This window comes from Perca flavescens, chromosome 3 (genome assembly GCF_004354835.1).
Source record: "Perca flavescens isolate YP-PL-M2 chromosome 3, PFLA_1.0, whole genome shotgun sequence".
Lineage (NCBI taxonomy): Eukaryota > Metazoa > Chordata > Actinopteri > Perciformes > Percidae > Perca > Perca flavescens.
In genome coordinates this window covers 20,574,561-20,599,182 of record NC_041333.1, presented here as the reverse complement: position 1 = coordinate 20,599,182, position 24,622 = coordinate 20,574,561, and the positions used below count along the sequence as shown (strand labels likewise).

The window sequence follows — 24,622 nt, the reverse complement described above, 5'->3', positions numbered from 1 at the left end:
TCTTCCAGCATGCAACACACATGCGACAGAGGGAAAAAAACAAACAAAACTGGATCGGCCCGTGGATCTATTAATTTTCTGATCCCCGATCCAGCTATTTTGTCAATATCGGGACCGATATCCGATCTTAATATTGGATCAGTGCACCACTACTATATGTTGATGCTTCTAAGTTGTGTAAGTGTTTCAAGGGAAGGAAGTTCCACTTAGAGAGAGGGGCACACACAACTACAAAGTAAGTGGTGCAGGAATAGATGCATCTTTGGAGTTGAAGTTCAAAATGTGGCAGGATGTTTGACAGTATTAATACAGTGGACCAGAGATCACATGGTACTGTGGGCATACGTCTTGACAATTAAGCCTGATGCATAGTTATTTGCCAAACATGCATGTGCATTTGTACTCCCCTGACATGCCAATAGACTCAAAGGAATCCTGATTAACATAGAAATGACAGCAGTAATGTCACATTAGCTCATAATGTGCAAGTGTGTGACGGTTTCTGCATATTTAGGTTACTTCTATCTTGCGTTCTTGTCAGAATCAGTATTGATATTTTTTTTATTATTTGGGCTGCAAGTTGGGTTTACAGTTCTTCTGTTTGGAGGAGGGTAAGAGGAGCACGAGTGGGCATAGCGCCCACGCACCTAAGTCAAGTTACTTAGACTTATCTTTTTCTTCCATCTTTTCTTCTTTAATCCCTACCTTTTGTTGACATTCTTCCCTCTGATTCCTCTCAATCCTTGCGGTGCCCTTCCCTCTCTTGTCTTTCTCTTTTCATACTTTGTTCACCCTAATCACCTACCTGTCTCTTATTCTATCAGATGTCTGAGATAAAGAATGAGTTGGATACGCTCCCTATGAGGGCCATGCTTGCTGCAGCCTTCATCACGTATCTGTCTGCAGCTCCTGAAGACCGTAGAAGACACTGTCAAGAGACATGGATGGCTCAATCTGGACTACAGAGTAAACATACTGTACTACTACTTATACTTGACCAACACACGAGCACCGGCATATGCCAACTCCTGTGCTAAACAGCTGACACAAGCAAACTACTACCCACACACATGGTGAAATTCACTGTTGATAAATATGGTACAACACTTGTCAGCTCCTAGGTCTACTAAATATGAGTGCTGATTAAAAAATAATAATACAGTGTTTGAATTGCTTGATTGCCATTTAACTAGTAAGAATTTGACACTCCAAGTCTACAATTTACACCAAAGTCACTATCTAGCTTCCCAGTCATGTTGATGTTTTGTCTTTAATCTCTCATTTTAAAAAAGCATCTTAATTTTCAATCATAAATGTAAAAAAAAAAAAAAAAAAAACTCACTCAGGATTACAGTACTTACTATTAAGTACTTAATAATCCTGTTTTTTAAGCACTGGATTTTACTTCTCATCTGCCAAGAATAATCACCATAATTTGTCAGCTCCTATTCAGATATTAATATTCCATCCACACAAATGAACCTGTAAAACGTGTAACAAAACATGTAATTGTTGTCTTAATAGCTCTGACGATATAATTCTGCTTGGCAGCCTATTTCCCAGAGGGCTTCAGATGTGCATTTAAATTCCAAAAAGCTGAGTCATCCAGTTCACCCACTATTGTTCCTAAATCCTTATGTCCTTCAAATGGCTTCTCCACAAACTGGTTGTCAAGATTTACCCAGTGATCCCACTTAAAGTGTAATATAATGTGTTTAGGCACAACTGATGAATTGGGACTTGTTGTCAGTAACTGCAATATCTGAGGTTTGATTAAAATTACCAACAATTATTTCAGTCAGTAAAAATAAAAGCGACAAATAAGCTGGTTCCTCAGGTGTCAGTGTCATACTACAAAGGCAGCTAAGTTGTGTTGTGTGTGTTTGTATCAGAGTTTGACTTGCGGTCATTCCTGTGCTCGGAGAGTGAGCAGTTGATCTGGAAGAGTCAAGGGCTGCCATCTGATGACCTCTCCATGGAGAATGCACTTGTCATACTACAGGTTAGACATTTTCTGTCAAATCTCATTAATTTCTCTACTTTTGTTTTAATTCTTTTGATTACAGTTCTGCTTTGACACACAAGGATATATGTTATGAAAGCAGTTTAATCACGAATTTATATCTCTTTCTCTATCCACTCATTTTTGTCTGGCTAAAGTTATTGCAAACTATTCTTTTATTAGCTTACAATAAGTGTTTATCTTAAGCGTTAAATGCACTTAAAAAAAAATACATGTACAGTACAACTACAGCATTTACTTTTAACCGCCAATCTCCATATTATCAAGAATTCTGCCCTTGTTACCATTCATCTGTCCTCCATTTGTCTGTATTGTGTTTTGTTTTTACCTGCCTTCAGATCAATGCACTCATGTTAAGGGTAAGAAGTTGTTCCATCGTTCATTCTTATAGCCCACACTTAGTGACGTTCTTTCACTGTCTCTGTGTGTTTCTCCTTTACAAGTTTGTGATTATTGATATATACACTTAAACTACAGTACCATGCACATTATGAAAATGAACACACACACATTTTTATCTATACACACACAGACACACACACACACACACACACACACACACACACACACACACACACACACACACACACACAGACTGTATAGTGGACAACTGACAACAGAGTCATCTCATTCAATCAGCCTCTTTTGCAAAAGTAAAACTATCCCTTAATCGGCAATAGATAGTGACTTAACAGACGTTTATTTAAATGAAAATCTTCAAGATTATTACTTCAAACTGAAACACAGTTCTTCACCGTTGTTCTATACTCAGAGTGTTGCTTGTCCATTCCTGATCGACCCGTCATCCCGAGCTACAGAGTGGCTACGCACACATCTCCAACAGCATAGACTAGAGGTTATCAACCAACAGGTGAACGCACACGCAAACACACACACACACACACACACACACACACACACACACACACACACACACACACACACATCATAAAGAAGACACACTAGTGGTCATTAACTATTTTGTTGCATTTGCAAACTCATTTTCACACAGGTGATATGTTATGTTCAAATCAATCAACTCTAAACCTAACCTTTTATTATTTACAATTATGCTCTCTATAGGATAGTAACTTCATGACATCCCTGGAGCTGGCGGTCAGATTTGGAAAAACCCTTATCATCCAAGAGATGGATGGAGTTGAACCTGTGCTCTACCCACTGCTGAGGAGGGAACTCATAGCACAGGGTATGCACACATTCACAAACACCATGCAAAAACACCATACAAATGTTCATGCAAAGTGTGTGTGGGACAAATAATTTATTCTGTACCAACCACTGATTTCTAACTAAAAAGCAGACTACTCGCCTCTATCTGACAACCACTTTTTCTAAACTGTAGTGCAATCCTATTTGAGAGATGTTGCCTGAACTTCAATTCAATTTTCTTTATAGTGTCAAATCACAACAGTAGTTATCTCAGGACACTTTCCAGAGTAGGTCTAGATCACACTTATAGACACCCAACAATTCCTCCAAGAGCAAATGCACTTGGTGTTGCGGCAGCAACAGGCAGAAACCATGAACAGAACCTGGCTCTTTTTTGTTTACACTTCTGCTTATGATATGTAAAATATCAATGCAAATTAATTCTTAATTGTTGACTATGTTACTTTTTCTGTTTGACAAAATGCAGCCATGAGGGAAAGTCACTAGATTCACAGCTGTACAGAGATTGGACATACATGTGAAAATGAGGGTGATTCATAAGGCTCTGATTCATAGAGAGAGGAGAGGTGGTTGTCTATTTGAATCTGAATTGAAAAGAGAGGGGGCAGAGAGAAAGTGTAAGAAAGGGCAACTTATCCACTTAAAAGTAGTGTTGAACAGGTTTGAAAAAAGAGGCAAGACAAAGCATGGCAGTACTGCATTGCAGACATCGAGAAGACAGCATAGGATTTGAAGTGGACACTGAGGACAAAGTTACAAGACTGTATGATACAGTATACGTTGTTAACAGATACTTTTTCTTTCTGTCCAACTTCAACACACACACACACACACACACACATACGCACACAGGTCCTAGATATGTGGTTCAGATAGGAGACAAGGTTATTGATTACAATGAGGACTTCCGTCTCTTCCTGGCAACACGGAATCCCACCCCTTTCCTCCCCCCTGATGCCATTTCCGTGGTAACTGAGGTCAACTTCACTACCACCAGAGCAGGCTTGCGAGGACAGGTAACCCATGTAACCCACACTCACATACACAATCTACTATAATACCCTAGCAGTAAGTGGTTTCTTTGTGAATCTATGTTCATTTTTGTTGACACTTTGTTGGAGCAGCATTGATTAAACTTCATATGTGTAAGGCCATAGTCTGTGCTAGTCTTTGGTAAAATAAACCAGTACAATTGAATAAAAGGTTTGGTCTCCCTGTATTGTGACCATAACTTCAAATGTGCTGCAGAATTTTCTGTTTTTCAACAGTTTGACTCAAGTTAGTGCTTCACAACAAAATCCATGTGGAACAAGTGCTTTTACAGTGTAATAATGCAATGTATATACTAGAGATGTTCCGATACCGATACCAGTATCGGTATCGGCTCCGATACTGCCTAAAACGCTGGTATCGGGAAGTACTGGAGTTTATGCACCGATTCAATACCACGTAATAAAGCCCTGAAGAAAATCTACATTAAAGTAGTTTATTTATGTTCTTTTTCCGTTATAACTGACTTAACAGTCAAACTGGAGAATAAAAGAAAGTTCTACGACATTCATTGTTTGTGTTGTTCATGTTTCACAAAGAGTTTAACCTGAGCCAGACAGACAACAGAGATAGAAATCATATCACATCCATACAGAGATAGTAGTATACAACTGTTAAAACATAATAAAAATATATGACACACTAGTATCGGAACGGTACTCGATATCGGCCGATACGCAAATTCAGGTATCGGAATCGGTATCGGGAAGCCAAAAATGGTATCGGGCCATCTCTAGTGTATACAGAGCATGTACTGTATGTTGTAGTCATACTGTGTCTGTTTCTGTCATCATAACGTGTGTCCACTTGCCCGTTTGCTTTTGTGTGTGTCTTTGTGTTAGCTGCTAGCCTTGACCATCCAGCAGGAGAAGCCAGAATTGGAGACTGAAAAAACAAGACTATTACAACAAGAGGAAGACAAGAAGATACAGCTGGCTCTGCTGGAAGAATCACTGTTAGAGGTACACATGCAGACATATAGCATACACTGTGAGAACAAAGAAGAACAAAGTTGAGAATTCTTAACTTTTGGGGTACTTTTAGAGCCTGTTGCTGGGACAGTAACCTTTGCTGCATTATGTATATTACAGTATGCCTACCATTTGTATTTACAAAACGACAATCATGTATCCCAGTAATAAAACATTTAGCTTTATATGATCATTAGACAGTGTTGAAAAATCAGTGCGACTACCTTTTCTCCCAATTCAGAGTGCTCAGTTCTTCCTGCACTGCAGACCATGTTGTTGCTAATTTTGACTGTTGGTTTGAGGAGGGTGTAGAAGACAGAATGAGACAATAGGCTCGTTCAAGAAATACTGGGCCTCTGTCAAGTCGGACAGTTTACCGCCGTTTCCAGCAGCCTTCATTTTGAACAGGAAGTCACAGAAACACTCGCATCTTGTTGGGTCAGATTAGGGCTGGGCAATATATCGATATTATATCGATATCCTGATATGAGACAAGATATTGTCTTAGATTTTGGATATTGTTATATCGTAATATGGTACATACAGTAAAGTGATGTCATTTTCTTACTAGACAGTTGTAACTGTTCTATTATTTGCCTTTATCCACTTAGTCATTATATCCACATTACTAATCTCATTGTGTAAATATTTTGTGAAAGCACCAATAGTCAACACTACAATATCGTTGCGGTATCAATATCGAGGTATTTGGTCAAAAATATCGTGATATTTGATTTTCTCCATATTGCCCAGCCCTAGGTCCGATTCCGATTTATTAAAATATTATCAGACCCATATATCAGCTTGTACGCAGTCTCCAGTTGTTTGTACTATGACAGAGTAGCTGTTAAAATGCTCTCCATGCAATCTGTTGCTGATGTTAATAAACAACAGACTGTAGATGATCTATAATCTCAACAGATTTAGTCTCTCTAATTTTTAAACGTCACCATCAGCCACACATGTGTTCTGTACAGAATAAGCTTTTCAATCAGACAAATAGCAGTTAAAATCCCTCCAATTTAAAAACTATAAAAGGTTTATATTATAAAACGTTATCATGTTGAGTCGATTCTGAACCAATCAGCTGTTAGATCAGCGGAGAGCCAGCATTCCCTGGGTCCACCTGCGTCTTGCAGTCGGTGAAAAGCAACTGCGTTTCTTGTGTCTCAAACCTGCAGCCGCCTTAATCTCGTGAGGTTATCGTCCACGTGTCGCGTGGCGATCGCCGGTGATCGATTCTGCAAAGGCCTGGCTCATCTCGAACGAGCCTATTGTGTACTGACCAAGCAGGAGGAGTTGCTTGTGCTGCAACATGAATGTGATCTGTCACTGGCTTCCCTCCCGTGACTACTGCCAGATGAGTTTGATTGAGCACTCAGCCAAGTCCCATGTCAAGAACCCATGTCTCTGTTGTTGTGGTCGAGTGTTTTTTCCTCTGCACCATCCAGCCTTCTTAAAACTATAATATGTAGAGTTTCAGCATTAAAATGTCCTAAAACAACTAGACCTATGTTATATATTTTGTATATGTTTCCAACAATGTTCAAACCCAGAGAAATCTGTCATTTTAATCAAGGACACAGCCCTCATTTGGTTGGTATCTCCCTAGCGCATGGTTGTTTGCTAGAAATTGACTTTTTACCCAGTTTTAAGCCACATTTTTTTGATACACTTTTTAAATCTTAGGGTTAGTGTTTGGTTTTTAAATATATATTTTAACCGGATGAGGGATTTTAGTCATCGGGCCTTTGGATCTTAAGTTATCATAGAAACAAGCTGAGCAGACGATAGCAGAAGCTCAGCTAGCAGCCCCTTAACCAAAGAGCCAAACAGCGTTGGGAAAACAAAGATTTTTAACATGAAATTATTAAAATAAACAGTACTTTTAGCATATATAGAGCCAGCGTATATTCACATGTAAATGGGTGAAATTAGGGTTTATTTTAACCAAACCAGAGTGGTGATTGTTGGAATAGTGGATAGACGAAGCAGTACTGCTATCGATAGTTTAATTTAGTTTCTGTCGACTTTGAATGAAACATCTTTTACGATGATAAAAGTTCTGTTTATTTACATGGAGTCTGCTGGGTTTGGTGATGGTGATTTCGGGGCTGTTTTATGTTAAACAAAAAGGATCTTACTCGTTAACAAAAAGGACTATCTCTCTAAGGATCCTCTCCATAATGTCGCCAGACAGAATAATAATCTGAGCCTGTCAGTGGCAAATTAGCACTTTTAGTGGACGCCAACTGACGGTGTGCATTTTACATTGCAGCTTGTTTTGAGGCTGCTGGTTACAATACTGGACCAAAGATTTCAAAATATGTCAAAGATTTTGGTTCACATTAGTCACTTAAACGCCAATGCATGGGAAAATAGGGTCCAAGTTGAAAAATACTGAAACACCATTATTTATGCAAATAAGCACTTATCTAATTTAATTAGACGATGCTTAATTTGCATAATTAAATATAAAAGTTCAGAAAACTTGTAATAGAAAAAAGTATTGTCTTAATGTAAGTAATCAACTGGGGAAGTTTCATGGAGATATCTGTTAATTAAAATATTTTCCCTATTCACCTGTGTTGTCTCCCTTTAACATGGGCTGCAATGGGAAATTGGCATCGCCGATTTCAGTATTTTTCAATACTTACCACCACTTGGATTTGTTAAGACTTTTTATATGTTATAGAGGAGACTTTTGTGAGTAATAAACCTACATCTCTTTTTTTCCTGTGTCAGACCCTGGCTACAGCTCAGGGTAATATCCTTGAGAACAGGGAGCTGATAGAGAGTCTGAACCAGACCAAGGCAAGCAGTGCCCTGATCCAGGAGTCACTGCTGGAATCACACAGGCTGCAGGCATCCCTTGACCAGGTACAGTACCACAGGCACACACACACACACACACACACACACACACACACACACACACACACACACACACAAATCTGAAAATTGGTCATAAAAAAATGAAAACCGGGTGTCAGAAGAGAATTGGTATTACCCAGTAGATCACTGTAGTGTAATAACCACAATGACTGCTATACTCATCTAATTCACTGATAAGAGAGAGAGAGAGACACAGACAAAGAGAATGGAGATTGAGGGCTGTCACGGAGAGAGAGACAGACAGCGAGCACACATGGCAGATATACAGAGAGTACACAGTAGTACACAGATAATGACAGTCAGAGATTCAGACAGAAACAGAATGTGTTGAATGTATAATGACATTTATTCCCAGTCTGCAAATGTAAAATGACCCCACTTTTGTAGTTTTGTGTACTTTCTGGAACAAATTATCATCATGCGTACAATACTTTTAATGGAATTTAAAAAAGGGGTAGGCTATTAGTTTCAATGATGCAGTATAATCTAGTTTTTGGCCGCAAGCTTTGTAGCTCATTTGAGTGGTCTACAGATAAACAAACTCACAGCACAAACTGCTACAGATATCAGATTGCGCAGATGCACAAGCAAGGAGCTATTGCAGATTCATTACATCATTATCCTCTAGGGTGCAGTGTTACACCAGAACTGTTTTTGTACTTTTCGCTCAGTCGCTTTTAATTATTTATTTATCTCTCCCGTTACTGTCTTTCCCATATGGACATCCCTGTTTTTTCTCACATTTCCTGTCTTATCACACCTCATGTCTGTGATCATTTCTCTCTCTCTCTCTCTCTCTCTCTCTCTCTCTCTCTCTCTCTCTCTCTCTCTCTTCCATCTCGATTGAAATAAACATTTTCGATTCTACTTTTCTTCGTATCCATCCCCATATAAGTCCATTTCCCTGCCATGTATCCATTTGTGGTATTTTCTGGAACTCTCTAAAACATATTTGGTTATTTTTCAGTTGCCTCTTGGTTTCTTCCCTCCCCCTTTCTCTATGTCCTTTCTCACTTTCTTGTCGCTTTCTCCTTGCTTTTTTTAAGGAGCGGGATGCCTACCTGCCTCTTGCAGAGAGTGCCAGCAAGATGTATTTTGTCATCACAGACCTGTCGAAGATCAACAACATGTACCGTTTCAGCCTTGCTTCTTTTCTACGCCTCTTCCAAAGGGCTCTTCAGGCCAAGAAGGTGACTGGATGACACACAACTCTTACAGTACTTCCATTTTCATCCAATACAGCAATGTGTTAACATGTTTATTTTGCAATAGGGTTCACAAACAATATGCCCTTGAACTGAAACCAATATCAATACCACACCTTTGTGTAACTAGACTAATTAATAAATCATGGAATACATAAACAAAAATACTAATATGCAAATTCAAAAGGAAGTTTTCCGGCGCACACATTACAGTTTGGCAGTCATAGCATATAGGGTAACACAATCTGAACAATATTGTAAAGCCAATTCTTCTCCTCCACATATTTTAGGAAACTGTCTAAAATAGCAGTGCCCCTTTCCTAAAATCTGCTTCAAGTATAAACTGTGTTTCTGTTAGTATACTTAATGGAATACAATGTCACAGTTTGAGTTAGTTGACCTCACTCATGGGGCCATGTGTGCCATCATTGCTTTGTAATTAGTCCAAAAGAAAAGTACAACAAACTTTTTTTCTTTTCTTTGTACATCGTTTAATCTGTACAAAAACCAGGTGTAAAAACAATAATTCACCATTTTACAGGGGGTTATGTGCTAGACTATTTCTTTCGAGGTATAGACATTAATTCATACAGTATTATTAATCTACAATGTTATTTGTGTTAGTTCTAGAAGTAGGGCTTTTTGTACAATTGGTACAAAATAAATGCAAGATTTTTTTTGTTGTTTGACAATGTTTAGTTTAACTCCTTTTAACTTAACTCCATTTACTTTATTTCAATTATTTTAGACGATTTTATTTCAGTTTAGGTCAGCTTGATTTATTTCAGCTCGTTTTGTTTTTAGTGTGTTTATCTCAGTCTGACCTGTGCAGCTGGAGACCATCATGGACTGTCTATCACACTGCTGTTCTCCATCTGAGCCTTAAACAGTGTCTGATAACCAGAGCACATGCACACACACATGCATGCGCGAGTGACACACACACACACACACACACACACACACACACACACACACACACACACACACACACACATTGGGTTGAGAGATTGAGCACTGATTCCCCAAATCCTGTGTGGGTTGTTAGAGCCAGTGCTGTCATCCAAGAATGTCACCAGGCAGCTGTGTGTTTGTTTGTGTGTGTTTGTGAGTGTGAGAGAGAGAGGCTTGTGGACAAATTCAGTGAGTGTGGTCAGAATTCTGCATTGATGCATGGACTTTCTCTCCGTTTGTATCTTTTGGTTTGTTGTATTGAATGAACAAGTTTAATTTGCCATGAGCTGCAGATGGTTCCCGAGATTTGGAAGAGAATTTTAACCTCTCATGTCTAACATAACACATTGAAAAGTTTTCTTTTCAGTTTACACACACTATACATAATACATTAGCATAAACAAACAACGTACTATACGCTCAGGTACTATATACACAAAGTGCTAAATTGCACTCATTAAACACAGGTTTTTACATGAAAATACATGCTTGCAGAAAACCTCAAACAGAGATCCAGGCAGGAGCAACAAAGGGACAGACATGATGAACTTTGAATAGGGGACAGAAACAGTGAAACCCATCATAATTTTTCTTTTTCTCTGCATTCCCTATCTATTTCTCTGGCATTTTCTCTGTGTCTGATTCTCATGCTTAAATTCTTCTGTTTCTCTATTGCTATTGGATTTTTTTCTTCTGGTCTGAGAATTTTTTTTCTAAATCTCTTCAGTGACAGCATATCCTTCATACCTCATCTTCCCACTTTAACTTCCCCTTTTGCCTTTTTCCCTCTCTAATTGGCTGTGTGTGTGTGTGTGTGTGTGTGTGTGTGTGTGTGTGTGTGTGTGTGAATTTTAGGAAGCAGAGAATACTGATGCCAGGATTGCTGCTTTGGAGGCCAGCTTGAAGAATATGGTGTATGAGTACGTTTGCCGGTCACTTTTCAAGGTAAAACACACACTTATACACAGGAATAGAACAAATGTTGTTTAAGCATCTCTAAAAATTCCTGTCATCACTCCGATAAGTTGTATAAGTAGTAAGTGGGTAGTGATAACAAAGTGAGGCATTTTGCTTGATGTAAACCATCAGATTAGTTTGCTCTGCAAAACAGGTTCAGTCTGTTTTGAAGTAGACCCGCCAACAGTTTTATTTCTGCCTTGTTGTTTCTTGTTAATTCAAATGATCACTCATAATGAGCCAATGAAATGTCTCCACTTTTTCTACTCACAGCTTGCTAACTAACGTTGTTACAAATAGGATGTTGTGATCAGTTGACACATCTGACTAACTAAAGAAGGTTTTCACAGACTACAAATTACACTTAATGAATTTTTACAAATACTTGTTTTAAACTCAAACAGACAATCTGGCATAGCATAGCCTAATCTGAAATATGTAATTAACAACTAAAATGCATCAGGAACCTAAAACAAATATTAAGATGTATCCAAAAAGTGCAGGTATTATAATGTAATGTTGATTTCTTCACCTGCATACTCCTGCTTTACTCCCCCAAATCCTTTCTCCCTTACTGCTACCACAACGTGTAATGTTTGGCCTTTCAAGCAAATCATAATGTAAGGTTTAAGCTGCTTTAATAGTAACAAGGTTGGTTATTTTTCTGCAGATGCACTGAAATATTTGTAATATACAGTAAGGCCGGTTACACACTGCACGCGTCGCGCGAGCGTGTCAGCCGCGTGGCGTGTCCGTTTATATTTCGGCTCCCATGTTAACAGGTTAGAGCTTACACACTGCCGGCGTGAGACGCGTGCCTGCTAGAAATAGAACCAACGCCTATTTTTCACGCGAGACGCGAGCATGTTGGAAGCGTTTCCAGGCAAAATAGAATAGGAAAATATGTGTATATGTCATTTAGACACGAATGCACATTAATAAATGACATCTTGATGTTTGAAAGTCTAGGTTTTGACATCAATGTAGATATAAATGTAATACAAAATTTCAGAGAAAATATTTTCAAATATTGCACCTGTCATACAGAACAAAATATTCTGTAACATATTTTGCAGTCAATACTGCCGATGTTGTCTTGCTTTAATTAATTCAGTAGGCTATATATAAAGGGTAGGATAGGCTACGATAACAACGTAGTGTGTGTTCTGAGTGACGGTCCAACATCAGATAGGCTATATAGGCTCTTTACAGCTACACAAAGTTGTTATAAACAGACAGCCCACTTACCCATTTTTCAGAGTTTGAATCTGTCAGCACTATGTCCTGAGATAGCCCTCCCTGTATCTAGCAGCAGGAGCAGCGCCGCGTCAGACACGCTTCTGGTGTGTAGGACACAGAAAAATCCATGCAGCTGACACGCAGCTGAGACGCAACAGAAACGCCACGTTCGCGCGACGCGTGCAGTGTGTAACCGGCATAATGGTGGAAGAAGTATTCAGATCCTTTACTTCAGTAAAAGTACTAACACTACACTGTGAAAATACTCTGGTACAAGTAAACGACCTGCAAAATGTTACAACGTAACTCTTGCCAAAATGCAACCTAGAGTCTTTTTGTGAATGTACCCGAGTCAAACTTTGGTTTAAAAGCATAATAAGGACGAAAACGCCACTTTTAAGATTTACCGTATTTTCGTTTTTTTGGTCAAATGGCCTTTTGAATGGGAGTGCTAGGGGCACTGCTATGATAGATTCAAAATCACTATTTTTAAAACACTAAGAAGGCTCGACACAACATGAAACTTTGCTCCAAGTATCATCAGGGGCTCTACACATGAGCTCCAGCATTGAGAACATTGTTTGTGTACACAGAGTTTACTAAAAAGAAAGTTTTTGAACAACTCACTTTAGCAGTTGGGTTTTCCGGTCGCCGCTATCTTGCCAGTCAAAAAGAGTTGATTTCCGATGTTTTGTTGTTAGTGAAAAACAATCTTGACCTTGTATTTGAAAAAGGAGCCTCATATAAGAATGACATTTCCTCCTATGGAGTCAGTTCATTTGCATTCGGAGATCACACTTTTAGTTACTTTTACCAACAGCTAAAGTGAGTTGTTCAAAACCTTTCTTTTTAGTAAACTCTGTGTACACAAACAATGTTCTCAATACAGGAGTTCATGTGTAGAGCCCCTGGTGATACTTGGAGCAAAGTTTCATGTTGGGTCGAGCCTTCTTAGTGTTTTAAAAATAGCTATTTAGAGGCTAGCATAAAATTGCTCCTAGCACTCCCATTCAAAAGGCCATTTGACCGAAAAACAAAAATACGGTAAATCTTAAAAGTGGCGATTCCGTCCTAAATATGCTTTTAAATGAAAGTTTGACTCGGGTACATTCACAAGAAGACCCTAGGTTGCATTTTGGCAAGGGTTACGCTTTAAGTATCATCAGGAAAATGAACTTAAAGTATTCAAAAGAAAAGACAAGTAGAGGTAAAGTACAAGTACCTCAAATTTGTACTTAAGTACACTACTTCAATTCAATTCAATTTTATTTATAGTATCAAATCATAACAAAAGTTATCTCGAGACACTTTACAGATAGAGTAGGTCTACACCACACTCTATAAATTCCAAAACCCCAACAATTACAGTAATTCCCTCAAGAGCAAGCATTAGCAGTGGCTATTGCGACAGTGGCAAGAAAAAACTCCCTTTTAGGAAGAAACCTCGGCAGACCCAGACTCTTGGTAGGCGGTGTCTGACGGGCCGGTTGGGGGCGTAATGAACAGTGGTGATAACAGTCACATTAGAAGTCACAGTGACTTCAAAGGTTATCGTGGAAGTTCATGTCATAGCAGGGCACATCGTGTCACACTGAGTAGTGCAGTCTCCTATACCGGATCCTGACTACTCTGTGCATAGGAACATCACAGCAGGGCGTTGCGGGATGTAACGTGGCGCTGCAGAGCACGGGTGGGTGCTGCGGATGCAGCAGGACGCAGCAGGATGCGGTCGGGAAATGCAGAGAATCGCAGAGCATAGCTCTGCGAAGAAGAAACATAAGCACTCCGGAGAGTAAACTCCCCAGAGCTAGATTAGTAACAAGCATTTCTGGGACAGGATGCATACAAAAGTAACAAGTAGAGATGAGAGAGCAGCTCAGTGTGTCTTTAGGGAGGAACAGCCTCCCCGGCAGTCTAGAATTGTAATAGCATAACTTAAGAGAGGCAGGTTAAAGAGAGGTGCCTGGTCGGGCTAGAACTCTCCCCAACCGGATCGGGCTGTACTGGCCTGCCTCCCTCTACTCTCGCTAGATTATTTGAGTAAATGTACTTAGTTACATTCCACCACTGTATAAAGTAGTAGTATAGTAGTATTCTTATTGCAACTAACACAGTAATGAAGGTTAAATATTGAACAACAGAGCAATCATTGTATCGATCAGGCAGTAAATGGTTAATGTAATTTGTGTGTGTGTGTGTGTGTGTGTGTGTGTGTGTGTGCGTGCCTGCCTGCCTGCCTGCCTGCCTGCCTGCCTGAATGGTAATGGCAGTTTCAAGCAGACCCAGGGTGGCTATTAACTGCTGATCACATCTATAGGCTATACCCAACACTTGCACACAAACACACACATGCACCCACAACATGTAGACAGCAGCATTCCAGTCATTAGCAGATAGGAAACATTGGACTACATTATCAGTGCTCCTGTCAACAGCCCTGTCTGTGCTACAGAAGACATTACTTTAAGGGGGAGAGGAGAAAGCTGGGAGAAGGGGTCCAGTTAAAAGATAAAGGTGGATAATGAGCGAGATAGGACAAAAAAAATGATGAAAGCATAATGGGAGAAAAAGAGAAGAGGAGAATCTGAGAGGATACAGGATTAAAACAACATGATATACTGTATACATCTTTGAGGGGAAAAAAAACATGCCATATTTTTGGAATATCGATTTTGTATGGCCGTGGTAGGCACTCAAACTATTCTATTCCATTCCCCCGCAAACACAACTGATTCAGCTTAATAAGGTATTGATTGAGCATGGCTAGACACACATCAAAGTTTGATTAAGAATCAGGGTTCAGTGTTTCCTTTATGTTGATTTGACCGTGGCGGCCCCCCACGGCAACATTTCTGCCCCCCACGGTATCAGAATTAGGGCAGGTGCACTTTGTTAGAGTGCACCTGCTAGCTAAATTGCACGTGGCTGTTGATTCGATAGCGATTGCTGAACGCCCTTGCTCACGTTTGTATTTTAGGTGCATTATTTACATGATAATGTAATTAATAGTGGGTTTATTGTTATTTGCTACAGAATGCTTAGCCTATATGTCAAGATCAAAGTTGGCCTATATAGCAACTCAAAAAATACAGTTCAATCACAACAGAAAATATGCCTTATTGTGTATGTGAATAGAGGTGAATAAATATATTTGTTTGTGTTGCAGCGAAGTGTCAGTTCTGTTTCACTGGGGGCGGGGGGGTTCGGACTAAAGGAAACACTGGGGTTACTCTACCAAATATACAGTAGATTGTTGAACCTCTCATGAGCAAAGACTGTTTCTTTATTTAGAATTTTTTGTATGGGTGTAAACTTGTTAAACTTATGTTATTTGAGTTATAATGAGATGTTTTATATTTTGTTGTGTGTCAGTCCATGGGTGTGAGTGTTTATGTGACACACTACCTGCTCCGTGTCCTATACTCTTGTACATCTATTAGTTGCGTATTACTTTAGTATTCTTGCTAGTAGTCTAAAGTTTAAGATGCACTTTAAGGTGGATGTAAAAGACCACTGGGATTCCACATCATCTCACTTGATCATTAGATTGAGGTGCCCTTTGGATGCGGTCTTTGTGGCTTAGTGTGTCTAATCTCATCCAGTAATGCTGTAATTCAGTAACTATCCAGGGAGCACTGTGGTTGCAGAATATATTTTCTCAGAAAGATTACCATCTCCCTTATGTACCTGATTTTTCAGCAACAAAGCTCACATCCAGTAGCAGTGATAGCAGCTAATGTGAATAGCCAAACTGATTTACACATCACGTCATTTGACTTTTTGCCATTTTACAAAACACGACATTAAGAGGTTTTACTGAATTGCATGCTACTGCCAATTTGGTTGTCCTTGTCCTTTGTGGTATTGTTACTTGGAGCAAAATGTCATGATGTGAGAAGGTTATGTACTGTAACTGTAGAGAGTAATAATACATTGATATAATGCTTTCGGAGGCCATTCACACGACAGTAAATTTCATTTACAGTAGTTGGTCAGGTAAGGAAAGGTATGATAAGTGTTTGTGAACATTGTTGTCACAATATTGTTATATAGTCTAAAAGTATTACAGGCAAGCAAACATGCTTGTGACAGGAAATTGAAGAACCAGATTAGCTGTACTGCAGTGTTGTGGTTACTGTAAAATGAGTGCAGGATTATTTTGTCCATCCTATATCCTATATGTATCTATCTTTCCACATGTCTTTTAAATAATTAACAGCATATATTTGATTGTGTACACATTTTCTTGTTTATGAGTTTGTTAAGATAGAAAGAAAACTATGGCATTGGAGGAGGGTTTAAACTTGTGTATATTTGCTTTCTGCATTGTTTCTCGCTGCTTTCTTGGTCACTGTCTTTCTGCTTCACTCTTTGGGTGGTACTGGGATAAGCATCTTATTAGTTGCTGTTTTTTGTTATCTCTTTCAAGCTTCACCGGTGGATGAGAAAGAGAGACAGACACACAGAGAGAGAGAGAGAGAGTGAGAGAGTTAGTGTGTATATAATACAACAGGCAGTGTAGTTCTTGAAGTCCCTGGGGCTTTTTTGTCAGTGTGTAGCAACCCTTTACAAGCCATTTAGTTAGACAGACTGAGCTGCATATCATGCAATGGGAATATGAGTGTGTTTGTCCTTGGTCTGGAAACGATATTAACATTATGTGCTGTATTGTTTGTAGGGGGTTTGTTTGTTTGTGGGTTTTGAGAGGGGCAAAATAGCATGTTCTCAGATGCATATTCCATCTATGTATCAATCTCTCCTTTCTTCTCTCTGTCTCAGGCTGACCAGTTGATGTTTGCTATGCACTTTGTGAAAGGCATGTACCCTGAACTCTTTCAGGAGAGTGTGAGTATCTTTATAGATTTAGTATCTGCATATTTAGGATTTCATAAATACTGATTTCAGTGACAAATTGAAAAATAGCTAATTTCAGCTTTGAACCTGTCAACTGTTAACACTACTTTTTGCTGTAGGAGTGGGATGTCTTCACTGGATCCATTGTAGGAGAAATGTTTAAGAAAGAGGTAAACCTGTAGAGAGTAAGTTTTTTGAGAAAACACAGTACTGTGTTTGTATTTGATTTAAACCTCTCCTCTCATTGCAGGACTTCCGTTCTTGGATTGATCAGGAGAGGCAAGGAGCAGTGGCCATTTTTAAAGTAAACACACAAAATAATAATACTTTGAATATAAAACTTTTGACCTAAATTGAATACCAGTAAAGCAATCCTTACTAAGCTTAGGATTGGATCTTTATCTAACATTATTTCTGGACCTGTTTTTCACCCTTTTAACTTTTGCCATCCCTTTTTCACAGACTACATTCCCAGCCCTCTACCAGTCTCTGTGTTTGAGTGACTCAGACCTTTGGCTGTCCTTCTCACAAAGCTCGCAGTGTGAACAGGAAATCCCATCCTCCATTGCCAAGAAGATTACTCCATTCCAGCAGGTCAGCTTTCAATCAATTTTTTTTTTCGCCAATCAAATGAGTTATTTCATCAGCCAAATGAACCAAGTTATCATAATTTACAAAGTATATAAAAAGTCTACACACTTAGAGACTTTATGTATTTGTTACCTCTGCCAAAAAAGTTGTGTTTTAATCTCAGTTTGTTTGATTGTTTCTCTGTCAGTCAGCAGATTTCAGTGAAATCCATTGTAAAGTTAGTCCATGGGTCAGGGAGGAACTTATTAGGCTTTAGTGCAGATAGCGCCATCATTTAATAAAGCATAGCAACAAAGATCTCTTTCCCCCTATGGATTTATTGTTTCAAGATGAAACTTTCAGTATAGGGCACACCCATTTCTGCTTAAACAGATTGTCTGCTATTTCAATTTTTTTTGCAAAGCAGTTTTTGATGAACACTCCTAAAACAGTTTATTTTTTTTTAGATGTCGCATCATTTTCTTAGAATTGTTCCCAAATTCCTCTGGGTGTGGACTATATTCTATGAAGTCGCATCACTTTTAAACACATTGTGTATCTGCGACATGATCTTGATGGTGTTTTGCCTATTGATGGTGCTACAGCAGGATAATCAGTTATGACCATATCTCAGTTGCCATGGCGGTAACTTTGAATTTTGCAGAATTTATCTTCCTGTGCAAAAACTAAATATAACCAAACAATATTTTATCCAAAAAATATTAGTGATATTGTCCATCACAAAGTTTATTTACAAAATAATACATTAGGGCATAGGGCATCCTTGCCAGAGGTGTGTGTCCTTTCTAGTTATTACTGTAATTGACTGTAATGACAGCCCATTAAATCTATTGTTATTCTGTTCAGTATTAAGGAGAAGACATTGTGATAGGAATTGAAATTAGACAGTTTGTTGTGGCTTTGAGCACACTCCTTCACATGTGGTTTGAGATTAAATAAAGATTAAGCTAATCTAATTTAAAAGCATGAACAAGACAGTAGCCATTTATCATTAAAGTCAAGTATGCACACTTGACTGTCACACCAATCCAATTGACTTATTCATTGTGTAATGTGTTCTCAAAAATATGAAAGAAGAAAAAAAAGAACATATCAAAGCCTCAGTGAATTTGATAATGGGCATTTATCCAAATTCAACTATTTTTTTGTGTGGATATGTAACATTTCTTTATATGAATGGGTTGACCTTCTGTCTAGAATATTTTAATGGATATCTGTTGTTTCTTTCTTCCTCTTTTTCTCTTTGCTTTACCCTCTCCCCAGCTGTTATTGGTTCAGGCAGTCCGACCAGACCGACTGCAGAGTGCCATGGCAACATTTGCCACTCAGGCCCTGGGTAAGTGTTTCATATTAGGGCTTTTCATTTTTATTTCAATCACCTAGCTGCTCTGGAAATGGGTCTCCTCTTTAATATTTTTCACAAGGTTTCCTTTACTTATTTGCTCTCACTTTGTCAAACCAAGACCCTAAATATGAGTATCATATGAATGAATATCCACGTTTCACTTCTCATGCACACGTTTAAAGTATATTCTAGATGTTGAAGGTAAACAAACCAACACATTAACTCAAGCTCTGCTTTGTACAAGACGTTTGATGAGCTGTTGAAAAATGTGAACATGACTTCTGTGTTTGTTCTGATAAAGGTTCAGTAAATATTTGCCCCTCTGAATTTGAGTGTGATTACTCTGCTCTGAAAAATAAACATCACAAATTACTAAATCCTTCTTTACCCCCTTTTGATAAACTACTTTACATCTGCACTCCATCTGCTCTGTATAAGATGCTTTGTTTTTTTACACCTTCTGCTTTCACACTCCACGAAAGCTAAATGTTCTCAGAAAGGCTTTTATTCTGAATTTCTGAGCCTTACTTGTCAATGGGTTTTCACAATAGTCCTCTCTATACTTTCTCTTTAGTGTCTTTCACCACTGTGAGAATGCCACTGTTGAGTAAATGCCACATATGCTAACAAATACACACACTTCTCTCTGTCTGTTCTCTTTTCTCATTGTCTCTCTCTCTCTCTCTCTCTCCCCCACACAGACACACATACAAGCATTCATTTGAACACATATACACACACACACACACACACACACACACACACACACACACACACACACACACACACACACACACACACACGCAGTTATGATGTTGCTAGAGAGTGGTTAATTTATTGTACTTAATGAGCCCATTCATTCAGTCCAGATAATCCTAATAGTATGTTGGCTTCTGACGGCACTATCTGGGACACTGCTAATTGATGTCAGGTGAAACTAATATGCAGGTGTCAATGTATGTGTATGAAACTCATTTTCAGTTGTGTATGCTGTGTGACAGGACATGCTAATTGACTTCTGATGGTTTTAGGTTTATAGTTTATATTGTGCTTTTGTTAGCTATGTAGTCTGGGTCAACGGAAGTACATTTCCAGGATAATTGCCTAACATCCGGCGCTTGGCTCACCCAGCATATGTCCCTCACCTTCCACTCTCTGTGTGTTGCCGATATCAAACTTTGATTCAGGAGACAACAACAAACTTCAACCTAGCAAGCTAAATGCTGAAAATGGCAAGTTTTGAAGAAAATGTATATGTGGAAGGCAGGCTTGCTTGGTTCTTTCGGTGGAATGATTGTAAAGCTTTACAAAGAATATGTTCACGGCATTTACTATCTAACTGGGACGTTTTGGGACTGATTGGTGGGGATTGCTATGGATGAAGTACATACAGCAATACGCTGATAAGAGCAAATTATGTTTAACCATGTAACCAGCTAATTTAAATATCTCACGTTACTGTATTGTGTGAACAGTAACTTCCTTTAATATTGTATTTGGCGTTTTTTGTTGCGGTGTGCAAAAAAAAGCTCCTTCCGGAGACCATTCTGCAGAGCCCCCGTCACTGCGTCTGCCGCCCAAGACGATTGTTTTTGGTGATTGGTTTAAAGAAATGCAAACAAACAAGGAGCGTTTTTTTCTCATATCCTGGAATGTATTTTTGGTAGAGCCAGACCTTACTCCACATTGCTGTGGAGATAGATCTGGTAATGCGAGACTAGCTATGTAGAATTTTTTTTTTTTCTCAAAACAACAGCTTTGTGTATCTGTGTGTGCGTCTGTGTGCGTGCGTGCGTTGTCTGTGTTTTTGAGCTGCTCACTATCCAGTTAACCACTTATGCCAAAAGTATTTTCCAGACAATTTAGTTTTCAAAAACAAAGTTGCTACTCTGATTAGCTTAGATTAGAAAAGTTACAAAATAAAACCATTTGGAACACATTTATACCACACATCAACATAACCCCAGCTGACTGTAATGACGCTTTCTTTGCATAGTAAATACTGGGTTGTCCAAATGTTAGGCCTATGTCTTCCCCTCTGATCATCCCATTGGAAATATTGTGAAAGTGGTCTTACTAATATACTAATATAAAGGTTAATATCAACCTTTGTTACAGCTTACATAACACTACATTTATAATATAAAGGTTTCAGTTTTAGTTGATACAGTTTTGTATGTTGATTAAAAGAACACACTTTATTTCCTTTACTCTCTGGTGCTGCACCTGCCTTTATTAGTCATACAGTATACCAAATACAAACATGCATTTTAAAATTTTACTGGGTGTGTTAACCTTGGGAAAATGTCTGTGCTTTGGACATCAGCATCTTTGTCATATGAATATTCATTAATGAATAAACAATAACTCAAGGCCAAACATTTCTTATTTTAATGAGAAAACCCACCCCAAAATAAAATTCATATTATGCTGTTCCAATAGTTTTTGACAGTAAGGTAAACCTGTATGAATGTATGATGTCATCAGCTGGCTAATAGGGGCCCAGTGATACTGAGTCATTTTGTAGGCTCAGTTTAGGTTTGAGACTGCAACCACATTAATGTTATTCGAATATTGAGTTTACAGCTCTTAAGTAGAAAATATAGCCACATCCCAGTACAATCACATGTGATGCTGTTGTAGTGACCTAGGTTTGGTTCCATTGATCATTTTCTATGGAGCAGCTTCAGGATGTGTCTCTAGTTTTTTTTTTTTACTATATTATTACTTTGCTGATCTACATGAGGAAAGCACACATCAAATTTAAATTCACAAGATAAATCTGAGCTGTATAATATTACAGGAATAACTGTAGCATTTATCGGTCCCTTTGGAATTAATTTTAATAAAATGCTTGCTTCATGTGAGGTTTGAACTCAACCTTCAGATTATGAGACTGACACACTGCCTACTGCACCAACAAGGCCACAAAAGGAACTGCAGTCATGGAAAGGAATATTGATGCTTTGTGTCATGACCTAGAACTAAAGCTGTGGAGTGCAGGTTGAAGGAAACAAGATGAATAGAACCGAACTACAACAACAAAAATGATAATACAGTGCATGTGGTAGTCTATTTAGTCAGCGGTAGATGTGTGTGCTTTGATGAGTGTGAGGTACGGTGTCAGAAACTTAACGCTGAACAGCGAAAAAATAAAACAAAGATGTGCATGAGAGATGTTGGACTGAGAGGAGCTCTAGGGCAATCACAGATTCACAACCAATGAGGAAGCACCACTGAGGTAATGGTGATGTGGTAACCTTTTCAAATACAGTGGGGGAAATAAGTATTTGACCCCTTGCTGATTTTGCAGGTTTGCCCACTTACAAAGAATGCAAAAATCTACAATTTTAATCATATGTACATTCTAACAGTGAAAGACAGAATCCCAAAGAAAATTCCAGAAAATCACATCATATGAATTTATTAAAATTGATAACCATCTGATGAGGAAAAACAAGTATTTGACCCCCTGGACAAACAGCATGTTAATATTTTGTAGAAAGCCATTATTGGCCAGCACAGATGTCAAACGGTTTTTATAGTTGGTGACAAGGTTTGTGCACATTTCGGCAGGGATGTTGGCCCACCTCCCTGCAGACAGCCTCCAAATCATTCAGGTTCCGAGGTTGTCGCCTGGCAACTCGAATTTTAAGCTCCCTCCAAAGATTTTCAATCGGATTCAGGTCTGGAGACTGGCTAGGCCACTCCAGAACCTTGATGTGCTTCTTCTTCAGCCACTCTTTTGTTGCTTTGGCGGTGTGCTTAGGGTCGTTGTCGTGCTGAAACACCCATCCTCGACCCATCTTCAGCTCTCTCACTGAGGGAAGGAGATGTCGGTCCAGAATTCCACGATACATGGCCCCGTCCCATCCTCCCCTCAATACGATGGAGTTGTCCCGTCCCTTGGCTGAAAAGCACCCCCAAAGCATGATGTTGCCACCACCATGCTTGACGGTGGGGATGGTGTTCTTTGGGTTGTACTCGGTGTTCTTTGCCCTCCAAACACGACGAGTTGAGTTGAGGCCAAAAAGTTCTATTTTGGTCTCATCTGACCACATCACCTTCTTCCAGGCCTCTTCTGAGTCGTCCAGGTGGTGAATGGCGAACTTCATGCGGGCCTGTACATGTTTCTTCTTGAGCAGGGGGACCTTGCGTGCGCTGCAGGATTTCAATCCATGACGGCGTGTGTGTTACCAACCGTTTCTTTTGTAACTGTGGTCCCAGCTGCCTTCAGTTGATTCATCAGTTCCCCCCTTGTGGTTTTGGGATGATTCCTCACCGTTCGCATGATCAGGGACACCCCACGAGGCAAGATCTTGTGTGGAGGCCCAGACCGAGGGAGGTTGGCGGTGGTGTGGTGCTTCTTCCATTTCCTGATAACTGCACCGACAGTTGATCTTTTCTCTCAAGTTGCATTCCGATTCTCTTGTAGCCCATCCCAGCCTTGTGCAGATCAACAATCTTGTCCCTGATGTCCGTAGAAAGCTCTTTGGTCTTGCCCATGGTGGTGATGTTGGATGCTGGTTGTTTGGGTGTTGACAGGTGTCTTTTATACAGGTAACGAGGTGAGGCAGGTGTATTTGATGTAGATAATTGGTTCGGATTGGGGCTGTGTCTTAAAGAAAGACTAACTGGCTTGTAGGAGCCAGAATACTTGCTGTTTGTCCAGGGGGTCAAATACTTGTTTTTCCTCATCAGATGGTTATCAATTTTAATAAATTCATATGATGTGATTTTCTGGAATTTTCTTTGAGATTCTGTCTTTCACTGTTAGAATGTACATATGATTAAAATTGTAGATTTTTGCATTCTTTGTAAGTGGGCAAACCTGCAAAATCAGCAAGGGGTCAAATACTTATTTCCCCCACTGTAAATACCCACTTTTGGCAGTATGTAATTTGTGTCTCCACAATTCTATATCGTTGTGAGGTGATACGTTTTTACAAGAAAACTGCCCCACGTAAGATTCTTACATTTCTGATATCAGATTAATGTTTCTCGTTATTATGCAGATCTATTAACAATCCCAACCCTATGTGCTATATACAGTATTTCACCCAATGTTTTTTTTGTCATCCAATTTCAAAACACCTGCCCTGTGTGAGACTCGAGACTTACGACTGACACGTGGCCTACTGTGCCAACGAGGCTTACAATTTGATACATTGTGATTCATAATAGTTTGCATATACATATTTTCACAGTACATTACATTACTTTTACAATGAGACCTGGAAAATGAGTAGACATGTCACAGTTGCAACTATTTCACTTGTACTGTCAAGGCATTATTAATGTGTGCAGCTAAGAGAAAATTTCCCTAAGGGGACAATAAAGTATATTG

General features: G+C 39.1%; 1 protein-coding gene across 7 annotated transcripts in view; it reads left to right on the top strand.

The window, feature by feature from the left end:
* Positions 1-24,622, top strand: part of dync2h1 (dynein cytoplasmic 2 heavy chain 1) — a 116,136-nt gene that overhangs the window by 48,171 nt on the left and 43,343 nt on the right. For 6 of the 7 annotated variants that reach the window (XR_003691707.1, XM_028571339.1, XM_028571323.1 and 3 more), the window contains 15 exons: positions 825-966; positions 1,893-2,002; positions 2,362-2,382; positions 2,796-2,894; positions 3,107-3,230; positions 4,067-4,230; positions 5,107-5,226; positions 7,981-8,115; positions 9,177-9,320; positions 11,145-11,234; positions 17,265-17,330; positions 17,459-17,509; positions 17,590-17,643; positions 17,802-17,933; positions 19,194-19,266. Coding sequence is in view for 6 of the 7 variants with exons in the window: in XM_028571339.1 (XP_028427140.1) it covers positions 825-966; positions 1,893-2,002; positions 2,362-2,382; positions 2,796-2,894; positions 3,107-3,230; positions 4,067-4,230; positions 5,107-5,226; positions 7,981-8,115; positions 9,177-9,320; positions 11,145-11,234; positions 17,265-17,330; positions 17,459-17,509; positions 17,590-17,643; positions 17,802-17,933; positions 19,194-19,266 (1,525 nt within the window). In the remaining variant the exon portion in view is untranslated. The remainder of the gene's footprint in view (positions 1-824; positions 967-1,892; positions 2,003-2,361; positions 2,383-2,795; positions 2,895-3,106; positions 3,231-4,066; positions 4,231-5,106; positions 5,227-7,980; positions 8,116-9,176; positions 9,321-11,144; positions 11,235-17,264; positions 17,331-17,458; positions 17,510-17,589; positions 17,644-17,801; positions 17,934-19,193; positions 19,267-24,622) is intronic. The other variant, XM_028571345.1, reaches the window with a different exon arrangement.